At 45.2% G+C, this 16,400-nt stretch overlaps 1 protein-coding gene across 2 annotated transcripts in view; it reads right to left on the bottom strand.

The window, feature by feature from the left end:
- The window catches only part of LOC308381813 (tenascin-like), a 35,617-nt gene that overhangs the window by 11,225 nt on the left and 7,992 nt on the right, over positions 1 to 16,400 (bottom strand). The window contains exons 3-7 of one of the 2 annotated variants that reach the window (XM_080859412.1): positions 14,238 to 15,041; positions 13,318 to 13,433; positions 5,782 to 5,935; positions 4,168 to 4,440; positions 319 to 2,910 (exon numbers count right to left, since the gene is read on the bottom strand). In XM_080859412.1, the coding sequence (XP_080715538.1) occupies positions 319 to 2,910; positions 4,168 to 4,440; positions 5,782 to 5,935; positions 13,318 to 13,433; positions 14,238 to 15,041 (3,939 nt within the window). The remainder of the gene's footprint in view (positions 1 to 318; positions 2,911 to 4,167; positions 4,441 to 5,781; positions 5,936 to 13,317; positions 13,434 to 14,237; positions 15,042 to 16,400) is intronic. The other variant, XM_080859413.1, reaches the window with a different exon arrangement.

Genomic DNA, 16,400 nt, shown 5'->3' with positions numbered 1-16,400 from the left:
TAAAGCTAAGCATGAACATCTGTAACTCAGGGTAGCTATTTCAGTTCTTCAATGGTGCCAGTAATTTAGTGTGTCTTCTATGTATAAGCTACATATATAGCCCTATTACAAGCTGCATGTAGACTTAGTGTTAGCTAGCATCTGTGCTGTAAGTCAGTGCAACAGTTGGGGACCACTGAAATACGGTCTGTATCATATACAGCTGCTGACCTCAAATAATAATAAAATGATTATTCTTAATTTTATGTTGTGCTGTATAAAGCTTTGATTAAATTATGTCAAGTGAAAGTGAGCAGATAGTTTTGTGATGTTGTGTACCTGTGTTTATAGTAACACTGTGAGTTTTCGAGCGAAGTCCTGGACCCTTGCCATACACAGAGAAGACATATTGGGTCAGTGGACGCAGGCCCTCGAACAAGAATGATCCCATAGACCCAGGAAGGACTTTGGTGAATGTGTCGGTGGGGGAAGCTTTAGCTCTTGGTCCTGCTATGTCAGCCGTGGTTGCTGGTGTCTTGGCCAGATGTTTTGTAACACCCTCCTCATTGTCCTCCAAATCCCCCTGCCGTCCTTCCTCTTCTCTCGTTCTTTCCTCTGCTCTCTGTTTCGCCCCTGAGTTCTCCTGAGTCACTCCATTCTCTAGTTCTTCTCTTTTTGTGGGCTTTTGACTGACGACGAAATTTTTGTACATACCTTGTGGTGCGGCCCATCTTAGACCAACTGCAGTGGAGGATACATTCTGGACACCAACATGACTCAGTGGCTCCCCCTCTTGCCCGTCAGCGGTACTGACCGGTGGTGTTGGCTGGGCTGGAATTGGGGCATTCGTAGCTTTGGTACTTACAGTCTTTCTGTCAGGATGCTTGAGACCTGGAGGTAGTCGTACAACCGTGCCATTTCTTCTTCTGAGTGCGATGCCTGGTTTTAGTTTAGTTCCAGTGACTGTGGCTGTACCAGGAACTGCAAGGATGCTCGTTTTGGGCTCATCAGGGTGGGTATTTCCGTTATTTAAATTTACATTCTCAGTGTGAGTCTTTGCACTGACGCTGATAAGGGCTTCCTCGGTTGGGTTTACACTGTCTGGAGGGGCAGTAGTTTTGGCCCGTGGCACAGCTGCCCTGTCACTCGGAGACGGTGTAGTTCTGGTGCTAGCGAGTGATGCCGTTGGTGGTCGCATCACTGTGCCATTGCGCCTTCTCAGAGTTACTCCGGGCTTCAGTTTGTATTTCAGGCCCCCATTGCCACCAGCGAAACCAGGGCCTCTAGGGGAAGGTTTTCCTTGGGCGTATCTCACCCGCTCTGCCTTCGGCTTCTCAGTGCTGCTGGCAGGGACTTCCTCAGGTGGAGACAGGCTGCCTATGCTGGTTTTCTCCTTGTCGTCATCAGCAGGACCATTCTTTCCGTTATCAGGGTCACCATTCCCTCTGTCATCAGGGTGACCATTCTCTCCGTCATCAGGATGAGGTGTTGCAGTGGAGCGAGGATGAGGAGGCACTGGTGAGGTTGCGATATGGGTTGAAGGTGGCTGGTCTGGTCGAGGTCTTCCAGGTCTTTGTTTAGTAGGACCACGGGTATCAGTGCTCTCTGCACTACCTGGTTGGATAGGGTGACCTCTGTTGAAGGCACCGCCATTGGGTACTCGATGGGGATAAGGCCTGCGAATGTGACCTTTGGAAGTGGACAGAGGGGGTCCCAAGAATGGCCGGGTTCTGTTTTGGAAAGGTCCGACGTTTTGCCGACGAGTGAATTTCCCTTTGATAAAACCTGAAGGCTTGACCACTTTTGATTGTCCTGGGTCGGTCTCGTCACTCCTCCCTGTCTCGCTCTCTGTACTCGTGACAGCGGGCTCAGTCCTGGGTGATTCCTCTGACGTACGGCTCGAGAGAGAGCCGTCCTCGGAAGATTCTGTGGAATCGGAATATTCGGAAGATTCACTTTTTCCACTCCCCCCGTACTCTCTGGAATCATGGAGTGGCTTTGCAGCTGCCTCAAATCTGGAATCTGAGGACTCGCTGGGCTCAGACGGTGTGACAGGGAGACCGAGGGAAAGCTTAGTGATCGAGGTGTTGCCATCGACACTCTCTGTATTGGTCTTACTTGCCAAGGGCATTTTGGTAAAGTCTGTATTCGGAAGAAGTGCCGCTGAAACCTCAAACACGGAGATGTGAAGATTAATGCCTTGTTCCCCTGACGAAGTGTTTGTGTGGCGTGGGCTGTGCCTCTGCAGTTCTTTGACTAACGCGTCCACTTTCTCCTCATCAGTGGCGTGCGTCATGTTCCTCATGGCTGGAAGTGATGCCTTGATTGTTCTGTTCATGTGACGATGTCCCACTATGAGCTTGGAATGGCATTTCTTTCCACTCGGGTGACCAGTGTTGTTTCTGGAACTATCTTTGTCCAGCTCAGTTCTGTTTCCAGAAACATCTGTTGCCTTCGGTGCAGGAGTTGTTGGATCCCTTGTGTCATCTGTCGTAGAGACACCACCATCAGATCCGCTCAGTGACCCTTCATGCTCTTTGGCCTCTGAGACGGCACTCAGTGCTTGTGGCTTATTGCCACTGATCGGCAGGATTGGCTGAGAACTTGTCCATCTTGGTTTACCTGGTTGCTTTGCCTGGCCATTAAGAGGAACCCTCCTTTGCCCTGTGCCTGCCCTGGTGGCGTTGAAATAAGGTTGTCTTGGCATACCAGGCCTTCTAATTATGCCATTTCTAACAGCTGGTTTGGGCAATGGCTTTTTTTGAACTGGTGTTAATACACTGGTCCCAGTTTTCCTCCCTCCTTCCTCCTCCTCCTCCTCCTCCTCCTCGTCATGTCCAGGTTGTGCCTCCCTCAGTGATTGGATGTCTGTTGCTACAGGTCTGGTTTTGGTTACCGTGGTAACCGAGCTTAACGTCACACCTGAATCTCCTGAAGGCATGAATGAGGTATGGTTGGAATCAAGGGTTAAAATACTCTTTCTCTCTCTCTATCTCTCTCTCACACACACATTCACTCTGTCATTCCCTCTCATTCACTTGCTCTGTCTTTTACTCGTGATAGTAAATCTTCATAAATGGTGCAGGAAACCACACTATGAAACAATAAAAACTGAGGTTAAATCAAAAATGATCATGAAAAAAAATATAACGTTGAAAGAAAATTAGCCTCGGTTCCAGCTTGCTTTCCACCTGTTTCAAACTGAGAAAATGGCGGTCTCATTTCCTGCAGAGAAACGAAGGAGTCATTAAAGTCTCGAACATCTGAAAAGACGGTCACAGGAGAAGCTGAGCCTCTCGTCCAGCAGAGCTGAATAGCAGTCAGATAAAAGAAATCTGGGTCCCATCTGATTTTAAGTGTCCTTAAAAGAGTGTATTTGTAATACATTGTACTAAGTTATAATACAGTGTACTAACACTATGTACTTCTCATGTAGGTTAAGTACATATTATAATATATTGCGAATCTTAACACTTAACTCTGCCAAAGTACATCTAGTATCAGCATGTAAAGTACTAATGTTGTTGTATGGAGTAATATTGTTGCTAGCAAATGGTGCTTGATAGTACGTTTTTGCTTGTACCCGAGGACACGTAATATAAAATGGGGCTAAAATAATCCCAGATTGAGAGAAAGACAGAGAGAGCGAGAGAGAGAGAAAAAAAGAGAGAGAGAGAGCGAGAGAGAGAGAGAGAGAGAGCTGGTACAGATGACAGGTACAGAAATCCCCCGAAAAGGGAGAGAAAAATGTTATCACTTCTCCTCACAAACAGAATAAATAATGTTATCACGTCTCACATACAGAAAGAGTTTTGCAAACATTTCCACTCGACGGCAGTCCAGTCCTGGAAGGATTTAAATGTTTGCATATTATTTTTTCTGTGCTGAGAGATAAAATTTCTATTTGTAACACTGGCAGGTTGTCAAAGTTTACAAGAAAAGGTGTAACAATTCTTGACAATTCTGCTGCCGTGCCTTGGTAGAACAAACTCTAAGTAAAGGCTGTTCTGTAATACCATAGAACACAAAAACATCTAAACTAAAACCAATCCAAAAAAAACAAGGAGTTCAAATCTCCACAACATCTTACAAAAATCAGTCACAGCACACATAAACAGTCCATAGCTCTAGATGTGGATGGATGCATGTGGATGCCTTAAGGATGATTTTGAAGAGGTCCGGACTCACCGGGCACAACCTGTATCGTCTCTGGCGCACTCCGGCTCTCGTCCTTCTCTGCCACCAGAGTGATGTCATAGAGCTCTCCCGCCACCAGACGATCAATCTGGGCGGACACGCTGGAGGGGGGCACCACAATCTCCTGCCTGCCCTGGTCTCCTCCCGCACTGGGGGAGACGTTCAAGTGATACCTGTCTATCTCCGTCCGTGGCGGATCCCATTGGATGATTGCGTACGTGGTGGATGTCTTCACCAATTTTAGATTGGTGGGACCTGAGATAACTATGTTGAAAAGAAAAAAACACACACAGACACACACACACACACACGCACGCACGCACACACACACACACACACACACACACACACACACACACACACACACACACACACACACACACACACACACACACACACACACACACACACACACACACACACACACACACACACGTACATGTTTGTATAATGAAAACAAAGACACAAGTCAGATCATCAGATTATGTTTGATTCTTTCTACAGTTTAGCTGCCTTTTAGTTTTCCTCCTCAGTGAGGACAAAAAAAGTGCAAGATTAGTTCACACACGACCTGAACCCTTACAGAAAGGGAAACGAGTTGCACTGCACTCAACTGGCAGAGCTGGCAATGCTGCCACCGCTATGCGTTTCAAACTCACACTGATCAAAATGTATATATGCACTTCACTAATAGCGGCTAAGCATATAAGTGTCTGCTAAAGAAATAAATTACTGTTTTCCATCAGTATGTGTATTTTCAGTCTGTGTGCTTCATAGGAAGTCCCCCAGCAACAGAACAGAGCTCATAGTACTTGCAACAAATAACAAGAACACGGCACCATCCAATCTTCGGACAAAAGTAAACAAAGTTTTTTATCCTGTATTTATCAAACATTTCCCACAGTAACCCCCCACACTCAAACAGAGCACTCGACAAGCTCCTTGCCCGCAACTTTTAAATATTTGGAAGCACACATGAACATCCCATTAGTGCTTAATTTGTGTATCTTCATGAGTTATGCATTGAGGTTCAGTGTTATAATTCTGCCTTTGAAATTGTCCTATTTTGTATTCTTTAATACAAGGTTTAAAAGGCACCCCTCACTTCTGTGCTTTGGTTTTGGTTTTGAGAAAGGTTGTCAAATTGCACCCCTCACTTCTGTGCTGTTGAAGCCCCTGAAGTTGATTGGCTGGGATAGTTTATGGCTTGGTCCGAGCAACTTTGTTTGTTTCCAACTGAACTGGCAGCTAGAGGACCATGAGGAGCAATTCACTGGATTTGACAAACAGTGTATGGGATTGTACTTATATTCATAATAAATAATACTCTGCTCCTCTCCGGTAACTCCGTATTACTCAACTTTACTAACTCTCAACTCAAACTCAAGTTCAACTTATAATGGCAGTCTTCAGTATGAAAAGGACTTTGTACCCACTCATTAATTTCATACTTAGTACATTGTTTCTGAACTGGCAGCTAGAGGACCATGAGGAGCAATTAGCTGGATTTGACAAACAGTGTTTGGGATTGTAATCATGGATGGCACCTTTCATTGTATTATTCTTCGCATTAACGTTAATCGACAGTCAATTTGTGCTTCTTACTTGTAATGAACTCTGTAGTACTCTCTGCACCAGGCTGCCCATCCTTCTCTCCTGTGATTGACACATGGTACTCCTGGCCAGCAGCCAATCCTGTCTGAGTGTAGGTGGTGAGACGCCCGCCCACTGACGATGTGATCTTCTGATCGCCTTCTTTCTGCAGGAGGGAGGCACATCTCAGTCAAGTGAAGCCAAAAGACCACTCAGATGATGAAATAGTCACAAACATTACTAACATGTTGTTTAGTCTGTCGCATGGATTTCCCGATCAAAAGTATTGCTATTTTTCTTTGGTCGTCTAGACTAACATAAGCAGACGGTAAACATAAATGAATACATGAATAAAACAAAACCATGTTCTGGGAAGATGTGACGGCACAGATTTTCTTTTAAGTCTTACACAACCACAGCGGATTGTCACTAACCACATTCTGTCATTTGCCTTGAGATAAACACCCTCATAGGATGTGGCTGCATGTTGACTGTCAAATAAAAAATGTGGAACGCCACATGTAATTTATTACCCACCGTCACAGTACATCACACACACACACTATGACACCAGAGAACACTATTACCTAGCCTAGGGGATTGAACAGTTCTACATGTTTATTTAGAGCGTAATGGAGAGGAACATCCCTGTAAAATACATGCACACACACACACACACACACACACACACACACACACACACTCAAGCCTGCATACACACATATGCGCACACACATCACTGTGACCTGGGCTTTGACTTGCCCAATATGTTTGTTAAAAGTGCAATGAGGAGGAACATCCTCCTTAACACACACACACACACACACACACACACACACACACACACACACATTTACAGACACACACACGTACAGACACACACACACACACACCCATGTACACACACACCCACACACACACAGAGTTATAATGGATGGGCTAGGCCCTGGGAGTTGGCCTCTCACCATGCCACACAAGGTGAAGAGCACAAAATGAAATACTGTGTGCAGTTAAGGGATGATGGATGCCCTGTTCATCCAAAACACTCCCAGTATTAACAATATTGTCATGGGGGTTCAGTCAGTGTTGCAAACCGCACTGGACTGAGGACAAGCAGAGCGGTGTCTCTATTTTGCGTACTTATATACATAATAAATAATACTCTTCTCTTCACCGGTAAGTCCATATTACTCAACTTTACTAACTCTCAACTCAAACTCAAGTTCAATTTATAACGGCAGTCTTCAGTATAAAAAGGACTTTGTACCCACTCATTAATTTCATACTTTGTACATTGTACCTATAAGGACACTAAATAAAAAGCTTACAGGGAAAGGAAATATGTATTACATCTACCAAGGAGGATGTGTTTTCGTTGCCATTTGTTTTGTCTCTCTGTCGTCAGCAGGATTACGAAAAACTACCAGGCTGATTTTCATGAAACTTGGTGGAGGGGTGAAGCATGGGCCATGGAAGAATGCTTTACATTTTGGACCAGATCTGAATCAATGAGTGCATATTTTTTTGTTGTTGTTAACGTTGTGAGATGGGGCGTACTGGCTTTAGTGGAGGTCTGCTCTCTCCAAATGGCCTTCTGCTTTGCAGTGGGCCATTATCCCTTACACTTGAGTATTGCAAAAGAAATTTCCAGAAAAAAAATGCTCCACCTCGAAACCATTAGATTCTAACACATGACTGCATTTCTTCAGGAAGCCAAGCATTTTTAATAGAGAGTGTCAAACAGCATTACATTTAGCTTGTTATTGTTGAATTTGTGCATTGGAAATCTCATTATGCAAACATTTTAGCACCACCGTAAATACAGTCTCACTTCACTGAGTTCAAATTAGGTTTCCAGCTGTTTCTTTTGTGGGCGTTCGTGATCCAAGTTACTTATTTACGTGCTTGCTTGCTTGCTTATTCAGGGAAATGGCAATATTTTAAAAAAATCATATGATAAAAGTAATCTCTGGCCTTGAAACAGCTTTTGTGTTGAAGGCCATTTTGTATTAAAAGCAATGTCCATGAAACTGGTACCATTATTGTTCCCTCTGCCAAAAGGCTATGTTTTTGTTTGCTGGTTTGTTTGTTTGTCCGCAGGATTACACAAAAACTACCAGGCACATTCTAGAGAGGATGAAGGGGTGGCAGGACATTTGTTTTCCACATTATTTTGTTGAATTGTGAGAGAGGGCATTTGGCCTTGGCAGAGGTCTGCGCTCTCCGCGTGCCCTTCAGGTTTCCTCATGTTGTTGCATTTGTGAGGAAGACAAATTAATGTCTGCTGCCCTCTCTCTCTTTCTTTCTCTCTCTTTCTCGGCTCTCTCTTTTTTCTCCCTCACTCTCTTTCTCCTCTCTATCTCTCTTTCTCTCTCTGTCTCTCTCTTTGTCTTTTTCTCTCTTTCTCCTATTGCTTTTTCTCTTCTTTCTCTTCTCTCTCTCCCTCTCTCTCTCTCTATCCTTCACTGTGTGTCACAGCAGCTGGTCAGTGATGTCATTAGTCTGGCCAGGAGCTTGTTTTTGATAGTGTTTACGTCCTCCATGGCAACAGGCAACGCACATCTGCATCTCCTCCTCTCCCCGAATACCATCTCTCTCTCTCACTCTCTCCATCTTTCTTCTCTCTCTCTTCCCCCTCTCTCTCCCTCTCTCACTCGCTACATCTTCCGTCTTTCTCTCCTCTCCTTTTTTTTACACCCTGCCCTTCTTGCACTAAGGCTGTCACATTCTTTTCTCACTTCTTTGTGTCTTGTTTTCTCTCACACACGCATACTTCCTTCCTTCCCTGGGTCTCAAGGGTTTCATGCTGTCCATCATTTTACACACCCACTCACAGAATCTCTCTTTATTCCACTCGCACTCCCTCTCAGTCAGTCAGTCAGTCACTCCCTCTCTCTCCCTCTCTCTCCCTCTTTCTCTTTCTCTCTCTCTCTTCCTCCCTGGATGTGTGACTGTGATATTTTAATTTAGCCACATTCCTTCTCCCTCTGGGAAACATTCATCTGACACACAGGGCCCTCAGGAGGATCATGGCCTGGGGTCAAGCCAAGGTCGGAGCCACAGTCAGGGTCAGGCTAGCCTTTCCTGGAGTCCCTGGCACAGAGTGCCGTGGAGCAGAGAGCAGTGGAACCACCCACATACAAAACCCTGGTGACGGGGAACCGGCCGACACACACACACACACACACACACACACACACACAATCACACACACACACAAACCCAGCCAACTGTTTCCAAATGATTAATTGAGTTTCTGGGAATGCACAAGTCACGTTTCAGAGAAAGACACTAGGCAGCTGATTGGCAGGGGGCTAATAAGTCAGTGCTAATCCAATTGACTTTGACTTGATTCAGTTTTGTGTGTTGATGTAGTGCTCTCAACAGTGTCCCACGGTACTTTACAGACTAAACCACCTACATTGAGCACATAGCAACCTCCCTTTAACAGAGTAACCCTTTAGCAGAACCCAGCCTCAAAGGGGGACCCATCTGCCTATGTTCACCTATTACCCTCACTGATGCTAACATCTAACAGAGGGAGGCTTCTGGTTGGACTATCAACTGAGGCGAAGATGTGTACCTTGGGCATGAAGTAGATTTACAGTTTACCAACACAATTGAAATTTGCAGTGGACTGTAGAGCAGTGGTATACTGAAAATACACTTAGGTAGGACATCATGTGTTGCAACAGGGGATTTCTATCCACTGTGTAATAGTAGCATTTAAAGGTTGGATCTTTCAGAGCCTGCTCAAGGTCGTAGTTCCTTCTTTCCTACAAGATGGATGATTTTTACCGACAGCCAGATAGCGATAATGTGTTTCTCTGCATCTCCCATGCCCTCACATAGAGGGAATGAACAGCTGTATTTTGTGCCAGCTAGTTTAGCAACCCACTTTGTGCCAGTTAAATGTTCCTGTGATACAAGGAAGCTTTTGTCAGTGGGTGTCACAGATGGTGATGGTCTTTCCCTCTCTATGACTACTTCAGACGAGGACGGCATTGTAACAGCATCCCTTGTAGGAAGTCGGCTAAATCTCTGGGATTTAGACGAACAGGGAGCACTTGAGACCCCGTAGTGCCTACAGCAAGAGAGATAACAGCTTCAGCATGTTCTAGAGGAGAAGCAGAGATTACACCAACTCACCGTAGCCCTTTCCCCCCGGCTCTGATCAAACCAAACTGTGGAGAAGTCCTGAGAACATCTGACATCACTGAGCGGGAGCAGATTGCGAGCACATGTTTCTTTAAAGGAAAGACTGCTTGACAGGAAGAAGGGATATCAAAGGATCTCCCTACATCTGAAAAGTTGTTGCACAAAGTGTGTGGTTTTTGCTGTCGCATTACATCACAGTGTTGAATTAAAGAATCAAAGTGTTTACAAACTCTGTATGGTAGACCAGGCTGGTGTAAGGTCATAAGGCTGATTTTAGAGCTAAATGATGTTTTGAGTTTTTTTTAAGCATTGAGTATTTCATTTGTATATTTGGCAGCATATGGAATTGCACCCATTCCTTTGTATACTGTAATTAATGACTGAATCAATTTTTGAACTGAACTGAATTGGATTGAATTAAGCTGAATTGATTTTAATTCAACTGAATGAATGTCTGATAACATGTACGGCTCTAGTGGACCTAAAACAATAGATAGAAGAGTAGACCTTAATGCCATGTAAACTCCTGATCTCACTCATATATTTTTTTTCAGTCAGATTTTATTCAGAATAATTTTACCGTTTTCTCTAAAGTGAGACACTCACTTAAGAGACACTTGTTCCACTCCTCTTCTTCAAAGGATCGGCACATTTACTGAAGTGTCAGTGTATTAATACAATCTGTCATTAAACAGCCACGGGTCGAAATTCCTCAACCATTTTCCTTGGCCAGCACGCTTCATATCTGTGAATTTATAGGATCCATAAACCTTCTAGTGCCCTCCGTTGGCAGCTCAGCACAGCACAGTGAGGCCCTTTCTTTCTTTCATGGCTCACGCGTGCGTTCAGGCTGAGGGAAATTTAACAGTGAACTTGAGAGAAAACAGCGTTGATGTTGTGAGAACCAATCAGGCAAGAAGCCACTATGGTCGACGGGCCAAGATGGCCGCTTGCTGTGGAACTAATCAGGCCCAGAACAGGCCCAGATCTGGGCCAGACCCTACGGAGCCCCTTAAACCATGAAGATTCTGGTGCGTACCAGTAGGCATGAGAACGTTGAACGTGTTCACCAGAAAGAATTGCTTGAGCACTCCCATTTTGGGTGGTCTTACGTGTGTGCCAAATATCATGTGTATGCGTAATACTTTTTTTGTGAGCACGGTAAACTTTCTCATGCCCACGGGGCCGTTTCTGGTGCTCACCAGACATTTTAAAGATTTTTTCCTCCCATATATCCCCGTAGGGACTCCACAAGTTCTCTTTCTGAGTAAAATTAGTTGTTTTTGGGACACTTTCGGTACTTTCAGAGATCCACAGACTGGCAGTCAGAGCCTGGCAGGCCCTCTCTGATTCGTGTTCCAGTCTGAGAGAGACTTTTACTGGGGCTTTATGGCCACAAATCAGTCCCTTCCTCTGCCGAAAACAGTGATTTCACATTTTTGACACATGGAAGGATTAACACTCACTCTCCATTAAGGGCACCGTACTGCATCGAGAGTGCTGAGAACAATATGGAGGGAGGTGTTCAAGGTTCTATTGTGAGATGTCCAACAACTAAACTCAACACCAGACTCTTAAGAATGGCCTGTTCTCTCTGATATCTTTCCATTTCTGGATTTTGTTTATGACATGCCAGTGCCAATGACGAATGCCCAAAGCCCAAAATCCCAATGGGGAAATGCCTATGAAGACTTTCATGAAAAGGTTTACCATGGGAATGTCTCAATGCGGACTGACGTTTTTTTTATTGCCGGGAACTTAGCCATCAGTGAGGTCTCACAGTTGTTTTGGTGCGGGTCCATCCCGTCCATAAACACATCTGTTGCTGGATGCTTTCAACAAAGTTTCTACTATGTGAGCCAAAAAACACGCCATGTCACTGACCTTTTAGACTGAACCATTTTAAGACTAAAATAGGACCCATCCAGCACTAAAACTGAAAATTCTGAACAAATGAATCACCAGAAGATTCTATAACGAAGATGATTGGAAGCTAGGTATGTGCTACTAGTTAGCGGGGATAGGGTTCTCTTAGCTTGTACTCTCCCTTGTACGTCGTTTTGGACAAAATTGTCTGTTAATGACTAAATGTAAATGTGAATGTAATCAGTATTATGGTTCTGTTAGTGCCAGGGTTCTGGTGGTACTGCATTGTGAGGAGGTGAGTGTTTGTATATTAGCAATGTAAGAGGGTAGGCTGGGGGTTTATTACATCTATTCACAATGTTTAGTGCCTGTTGACAGTTTAAGGGTTCTGTTAACAGTATGTGGTGTCTTGTGACTGTTTTACGTAAGTGTTTGTTAGCAGCCTGTGCTGTTTGTTAGCAGCATAAAAGGCATGTTGGCTATGTCAGATGTGTTTAGGTACTGCTAGGGCTCTGCCGGCTGTGTGTGGGGTCTGCTAGCATGTGAGGGTACTGTTAACAGTGTATGTCGCTTGTGACTGTTTTAAGTGTTTTTTGCAGCCTGTGCTGTTTGTTAGCGGCATAAAGGATTTGCATAGAGCATAAATATTGGCTATGTCAGATGTGTTTAGGGTACTGTTAACAGTGTGTGTTGTCTTGTGGTAGTGTGCGGTGTCCACTAGCTATGTGAGGGGTCAGGGGTCAATGTGAATTACCCAGTGGTGTGTAGTGTCTGTTGGCAGAGTGTTTTGTGTATTAGGGGTGTGTAGTGTCTGTTGTGCAGAGTGTTGTGTGTATTAGAAGTGTGTAGTGTCTGTTGGCAGAGTGTTGTGTGTATTAGGGGTGTGTAGTGTCTGTTGTGCAGAGTGTTGTGTGTATTAGAAGTGTGTAATGTCTGTTGTGCAGAGTGTTGTGTGTATTAGAAGTGTGGAGTGTCTGTTGGCAGAGTGTTGTGTGTATTAGGGGTGTGTAGTGTCTGTTGTGCAGAGTGTTGTGTGTATTAGAAGTGTGTAGTGTCTGTTGGCAGAGTGTTGTGTGTATTAGGGGTGTGTAGTGTCTGTTGGCAGTGTGTGATATTTCTGTTTCCAGTGTGTTGTGTGTATAAGTGGTGTGTAGAGTCTGTTAGCAGTAAGCAGTGTGTGACATTTCTGTTGGTTGAGTGTTGAGTGTATTAGTGGTGTGTAGTGTCTGTTGGTAGAGTGTTATGTCTGTTGGTAGAGTGTGATGTGTGTGTGTTAGCTGTGTGAGGGAACTGGTAAAGGTGATGTGGTAGGTGTCGTACTGCACTGGTAAAGGTGATGTGGTAGGTGTCATACCTGACTGGTGAAGGTGATATGGTAGGTGTCGTACCTGACTGGTGAAGGTGATATGGTAGGTGTCGTACTGCACTGGTAAAGGTGATGTGGTAGGTGTTGTACCTGACTGGTGAAGGTGATATGGTAGGTGTCGTACCTGACTGGTGAAGGTGATGTGGTAGGTGTCATACCTGACTGGTGAAGGTGATATGGTAGGTGTCGTACTGCACTGCAGGTGGCGTCCAGGTGAGGGTCACTGACGACTCTGTGATGTCCTTAGCAGTGAGCGTGGTCACACCAGTGAGGGCTGGAGACAGGACAAGGAGGACACAAGGACGGTTTAAATCTTACACGGGGACTGAGGAACTGTCTTAGTAATGTATTAGAAAGTGTTTTTGTTATTCTTGTTCACCAGTTAATAAACCTACCAATTTCTTTAATAGATCTAATAATCTTTCTCATGGTGGGAAACCATGGAGTGCAAGAGTACTTTAAAAGGGCATCTTGATTATTCAACATTATTTGAAAAGCTCTATGTTCATTGTAGGTACGTAGGTAAACTCTAGTCACTTGTGAGAAATGTTGTGTGCTCTTTAAGATTATAAAGTCAACTTTGTGTCAGTGACTGGTCACTTTGGCTTAGTTCCTGGTCCACTCTGTTGGTGAACATCCAGCACACACACACACCTATACACATATACACACACACACACACACACACACACACACACACACACACACACACACACACACACACACACACACACACACACACACACACACACACACACACATTTTAATGGGCACAGTTTAGCTCCTCTTTAGGGCTGCCCTTTTTTTAAAGTGCATTTTTGTGCTCTACCCAGAATAGTCACCATGAGAAAACTCTTATGTGACATCACTACATAACTGTCCAGTATAAGTATGTTGAATTGAAATATGCTATTTAAATAGCATACTTAGATATTGTGATTTCGTGTTATTTCAGTTTTTGTAATTGTTTTTGTAGTTTTGTATATTTATATGAAGTGACCTTCAGTGTCTTCAAAGGAGCTTTTAAGTATAATTATTCTTTTGTTTATTTATTTAGATTGCCATTGAGACGACTCACCTGCCGAGCAGTCAGGTCCACTCAGACCCGGCTCACACCCACTGCAGTCGGGCCCTGTGAACCCGCGCCGGCACACACACTTCCCTCTCACACACCGGCCCTTGTTGCTGCAGTTGTTTGGGCAGGACTTGGTCCCGCAGTCCGGCCCCGCGAAGCCCACCTCACACACACACTTTCCGTTCACACACCGGCCTCGGTTGTTGCAGTTGTCGGGACAGGCCTTCAAGGAGCAATCTGGACCAGTGAATCCAGGGTTGCAGACACACTGCCCATTCACACACTTGCCACGGTTTTTGCAGTTATTCGGACATTCTCTGCTGGAGCAGTCGGGACCGGTGAAGCCGCTGTCACACACACACTTCCCGTTGACACACTGTCCTTTGTTGCTGCAGTTGTCAGGGCAGGTTGCTTCGGAACAGTCGGGACCCGTGAAGCCGCTGTCACACACGCACTTCCCGTTGACACACTGTCCTCGGTTTTTACAGTTATCGGGACATGTCCTTGTAGAGCAGTCGGGTCCCGTGAAACCAGGGTCACACACACACTGTCCGTTTACACACTTCCCGCGGTTTTTGCAGTTATCGGGACATGTCCTCGTAGAGCAGTCGGGTCCCGTGAAACCAGGGTCACACACACACTGCCCGTTCACACACTTCCCCTTATCGCCGCAGTCGTCCGGGCACGAGGACTCGCTGCAGGCCTCTCCGCTGTAACCGGGGAAGCACACACACTTCCCGTCGACACATCGACCCTGATCGTTACAGTCGTCTGGGCATGTCGCAGGCCTGACCGTGCAGCCCGGTCCTGAGGAGAACGAAAAGATGAAGAGCAATGATGATGATGATGATGATGATGATGAACAGCATGGCAACAGAAAACAAACAAACAAAGCGGTACATACAGGGGCATGAGACAGGGTCATAAAATACTTCTTTTGTAGATTCAGGAGAAGAAAAGGCCAAAGCCGAACTGTGCTCAGTTCCAGAGTTAGCTGCTCTGAGCCTCTTAACTGGACAGCATGACTCAGTCCGTTCCCACAGGACTTCTAAATGGACTCTTAGCTGGCCTCATACACACACCCAAAAGAGATACAGGAAAACATCCAAATATTTAGGAAAAGTCAATTTTTCCAGTGCTTTAGGGTGCTCCTTATCATGTGTGAGATACATCTGACTAGCCACCGTTGTACTCTTCAGATTTATTTTATTGCAGTCAAACATTTATGTAACATATTGATTGTAAACATATTGTTAATCCCAGTACTGGCATGGTTGACATTAATTTTATGGAGACCCTATCCAACTACGCTGCTGAAGCAATAACATGCAGCACTGAATAATCACTGCAGCATTTGATTTGAAGACCCCTGTGATCTTTATCCAGGTGCCCTTAGCCCTGGTGTAGTTGATCCAGACAATAGCCCCCATCCCATAATAATAATAACAATAATGGGAGTAACAAGGTGGGTAGAGGAGGGCGGAGGCCTGGGGAGTGAGTGCAACATGCTGAGGTCAGTGTGCCTGCAGCCAAGTGCTAATGTGATCATAGTGTGAGCTCAGATAATGAGCCGGCTTGGGGTTTAGCACACGGGAGAATGTTCTGGACAAGAGGGGGAACAAGAAACATAGAGAGAAGGAGGGGGAGGGAGAGATATATGAGGGGAAAAAGAGAGGGACAATGACAGAGAGGGGAAGATAGAGGGGGTGTGAAAGAGTGGGGTTGGCTAGAGAGGATGAAGGGAGAGAACGAGAGAGGGTGACGAGTGGGCTTGGTGGTTTAGAGTGCGGGAGAATGTTCTGGAAGAAAAGAAGAGAGGAGGGAGAACAAGAAACATGGATTGAGAGAAGGAGGGGTGGTGAGAGATAGATAAAGGGGTAGAGGAGAGGGATAGTGATTGAGAAAGAAAGAAAGACAGAGATAGAAAGGAGTGTGAGAAGCAGGGTTGGCTTGAGAGACAGGGGACGAGAGGGAGCGAGAGAGAGAAGGGAAGGAGCGAGATGGTGAATGACACAGGGAGAGAGAGAGGGGTAAGAGAGAGATAGAGTGGGCAGAAAGTCACCAAAGGAGAGACAGGGAATCGCTGAGTGTGAGTGAAAATGAAGCAGGAGAGAAAGGGGCAGAAGAGGAAATAATGAGACAGAGAGACACATAAAAGGGCAAGAG

Source organism: Sprattus sprattus, assembly GCF_963457725.1.
Source record: "Sprattus sprattus genome assembly, chromosome: 20".
Classification (NCBI taxonomy): Eukaryota; Metazoa; Chordata; class Actinopteri; order Clupeiformes; family Clupeidae; genus Sprattus; species Sprattus sprattus.
This window is presented reverse-complemented; position numbering and strand designations above follow the sequence as displayed.